Raw genomic sequence first — 3,249 nt, 5'->3', positions numbered from 1 at the left:
GGATAAATAAGTAACATACGTGGTAACTTGTAAGCGAGCACGAGGTGTATGAAACAGAACACCCGGTGTTATAACGACTGTCGTTGCCCCGCCATGCGAGGATAAATAAGTTACATACGTGGTAACTTGTAAGCGAGCACGAGGTGTATGAAACAGAACACCCGTGTTATAACGACTGTCGTTGCCCCGCCATGCGAGGATAAATAAGTTACATACGTGGTAACTTGTAAGCGAGCACGAGGTGTATGAAACAGAACACCCGTGTTATAACGACTGTCGTTGCCCGCCATGCGAGGATAAATAAGTTACATACGTGGTAACTTGTAAGCGAGCACGAGGTGTATGAAACAGAACACCCGTGTTATAACGACTGTCGTTGCCCCGCCATGCGAGGATAAATAAGTTACATACGTGGTAACTTGTAAGCGAGCACGAGGTGTATGAAACAGAACAGTTGTGTGTTATAACTCGACAGCAGTATGACAACAACAATCACTTACATAGAACCGTGTATGAGGTTCATAGGCATACAACTGGTCATATGTTTCACTCTCTCCTTCATGTACTGTTAGCTCAATTTTAAAACCAGGATCCGCTGTCAGGTTCCAACAGTAGAAAACATTATCTGGATAATTGTTTGGCCATCCGGGTGTTGTTATCTCTTTTGGGGTTGATGTAAGATCATTGTCAAAGAAATACTTTGTGGTTACTGAAAAATAAGTTAAACAAGTTGGAACCAGAGTCCATGCCATGAACAACCCATTATTCTATAAAAGCAAATTGGCCCCCATTTTGTGTCCAAAATTACACAGCCGATCTAGGAAAAATAGCATATTTTTTTAAACGAACACTTTGAGTGCTAGTGAAGAGTCCTTTCCTACGTTTTGCTAGCCGCTAAACTTAACCACTAACCCATATAACTATAACCCTGACTCCGGCCCCCTTAACTACCAAACTCTAACACTTTCCTACCAGCCTAATCTCAGTAATCTGTAACGTACCGTAGGAGTAGGATTCTTCACTAGTGCCAACACCTAAAAAAACGAACCTGTTTTCACGTTGGCGGTAAAGTTTACAATTGAATCGTTGTTGTTGTCCAAAACTTCAGCAACCACAGTGTACTCGGTGTTTTGAGTTAGATTGGTGACAGTTTCATATAGGTTGCCATTTGCTCTCGAAAAATGCCGGACATCACCCGAACGGGAAACATTTCCCCGTAATGTGTAATTGCTCGAATAAACGCCCCAAATTTGAACGTAGATGACGGCTGTTGCCTGATCGCCATTAGTAGCGAAGAGCCCAAAATTAGCCCCGAAAGAGCCGGTGTTGAAACTGATTACACCATGGCCTGAAACACAAACCAATGTCGAGTTATAACACGGGTGTCTTCTTATACACCAGACACACATCGTGTATTCATACACCTCATGCTTACTGTCGAGTTACAACATGGGTGTCTTTATATACACCAGACAGACATGGTGTATTCATACACCTCACGCTCACTGTCAAGTTATAACATGGGTGTCTTCTTATATACCAGACACACATGATGTATTCATACACCTTATGCTCACTGTTGAGTTATAACATGAATGTCTTCTTATACACCAGACACACATGGTGTATTCATACACCTTATGCTCACTGTCAAGTTATAACATGAGTGTCTTCTTATACACCAGACACGCATGGTGTATTCATACACCTCACGCTCACTGTCAAGTTATAATATGTGTGTGTTCTTATATACCAGACACAAATGATGTATTCATACACCTCATGCTCACTGTGGGGTTATAACATGGATGTCTTCTTATACACCAGACACACATGGTGTATTCATACACCTCATGCTCACTGTGGGGTTACAACATGGGTGTCTTTTTATACACCAGACATCAATAAGTCTATAATTTCCACGAATACGCACCGGAAACGGATTTAGTTTGGAAATGATCAGGAGGTCTTACGGCCGAAATATCTGGAGGGAGGGTAAACAAACATAGAACAGCCAGTACTACCCACAGCGGGCTATGCGGCATGATTCGTCGGGGAGTAAAAAACCCAATGTAATGCTTTGGGCGCGAATTTAAACAAAACACTAAACTGGGAAATAAAAAAATGTCGCTTAGAAATCAGCATTAATTTTACAAATGAAAGTAACTTATTTTCTTCCAACAAAAGGGCAACGACAGTCGTTATAACACAAGTGTTCTGTTTCATACACCTCGTGCCTGCTTACGAGTTACCAAGTATGTAACTTATTTATCCTTGCATGGTGGGCAACGACAGTAATTAACACGGGTGTTCTGTTTCATACACCTTGTGCCCACTTATGAGTTACCAAGTATGTAACTTATTTATCCTCGCATGGCGGGCAACGACGGTTGTTAAAACACAGCTGTTCTGTTTCATACTTTTATTACTGGGTGGCTACAATTGCCACACACATGAGAAATAGCGGCGACAAGCTTCGAACCCAAAACCATGAAGTCGACACAGGCAAGGTATACACACATGTGGCAGTTGATCGTGACTGTTATTTCGTTACGAGAATCGTCCAACTTTATGAGCGTTAGATCAAGGCCAGATTCACCGAATTTAACGCCAAGCACTTATGGGTCATACAATATTACAACTATCATTCGCAAATACAAGGTGTAAATCACACCACTAGTTGTTTAAGATTTTAGTTGTTTAAGATTTTAGTTGTTTAAGATTTTGGTTGTTTAAGAGCAATTGTTCCGCTTTAAGTTTTAAGTTCGCGACCTCTAACGTAAGGCGTGTATTTTAAACTATTTACAATACACAAGATCCAAAAGGGCGTAATAACCGTCAAGTGCTACTAAATAATTCAACAAAAAAACAAGTCGAAAGAACTTCATTCTATTCGATAAAACGGACAACCAAAATCATGTTTCAGTCTTTGTCTGTTGGACAGTGTTTATTACTCTCGCCTGAAGATCAGAGAGTGCTGGGTTCGAGGCTCGGCGTTGCCGCTATTTTGTGCGAATGAATTTAAATGCAATCCACCATACATTTTTAACGCACATTTTTGCAGCATTTAATAAACCGACCATACATACTGTTCAAACTTTATAATAGTTTAAACTAGCGCCTCTTCTGCAACAACCAAATATCAGGCATAACATTAATTAACTAATAGCAAACCTTTCGTGACCAAATTTCCAAAACTACATTTCACACAACTTTTGTAAGCGGACAATAAAATATTTCAACTTTTAC

At 40.4% G+C, this 3,249-nt stretch overlaps 1 protein-coding gene across 3 annotated transcripts in view; it reads right to left on the bottom strand.

The window, feature by feature from the left end:
* The window catches only part of LOC100175930 (fibropellin-3-like), an 11,502-nt gene extending 9,397 nt beyond the window's left edge, over positions 1-2,105 (bottom strand). Inside the window, exons 1-3 of one of the 3 annotated variants that reach the window (XM_026839236.1) lie at positions 1,934-2,105; positions 1,049-1,348; positions 501-709 (exon numbers count right to left, since the gene is read on the bottom strand). In XM_026839236.1, coding sequence (XP_026695037.1) covers positions 501-709; positions 1,049-1,348; positions 1,934-2,045 — 621 coding nt within the window. In that variant the 5' untranslated portion in view covers positions 2,046-2,105. The remainder of the gene's footprint in view (positions 1-500; positions 710-1,048; positions 1,349-1,933) is intronic. The other 2 variants (XM_026839237.1, XM_018816313.2) reach the window with 2 other exon arrangements.
* Between the last annotated feature and the right edge of the window lie 1,144 nt (positions 2,106-3,249).

The sequence above is a fragment of the Ciona intestinalis genome, unplaced genomic scaffold, assembly GCF_000224145.3.
Source record: "Ciona intestinalis unplaced genomic scaffold, KH HT000175.1, whole genome shotgun sequence".
NCBI lineage: Eukaryota > Metazoa > Chordata > Ascidiacea > Phlebobranchia > Cionidae > Ciona > Ciona intestinalis.
The sequence above is the reverse complement of the archived record's forward strand: the minus strand, read 5'-3'. Positions and strand labels throughout refer to the sequence as shown.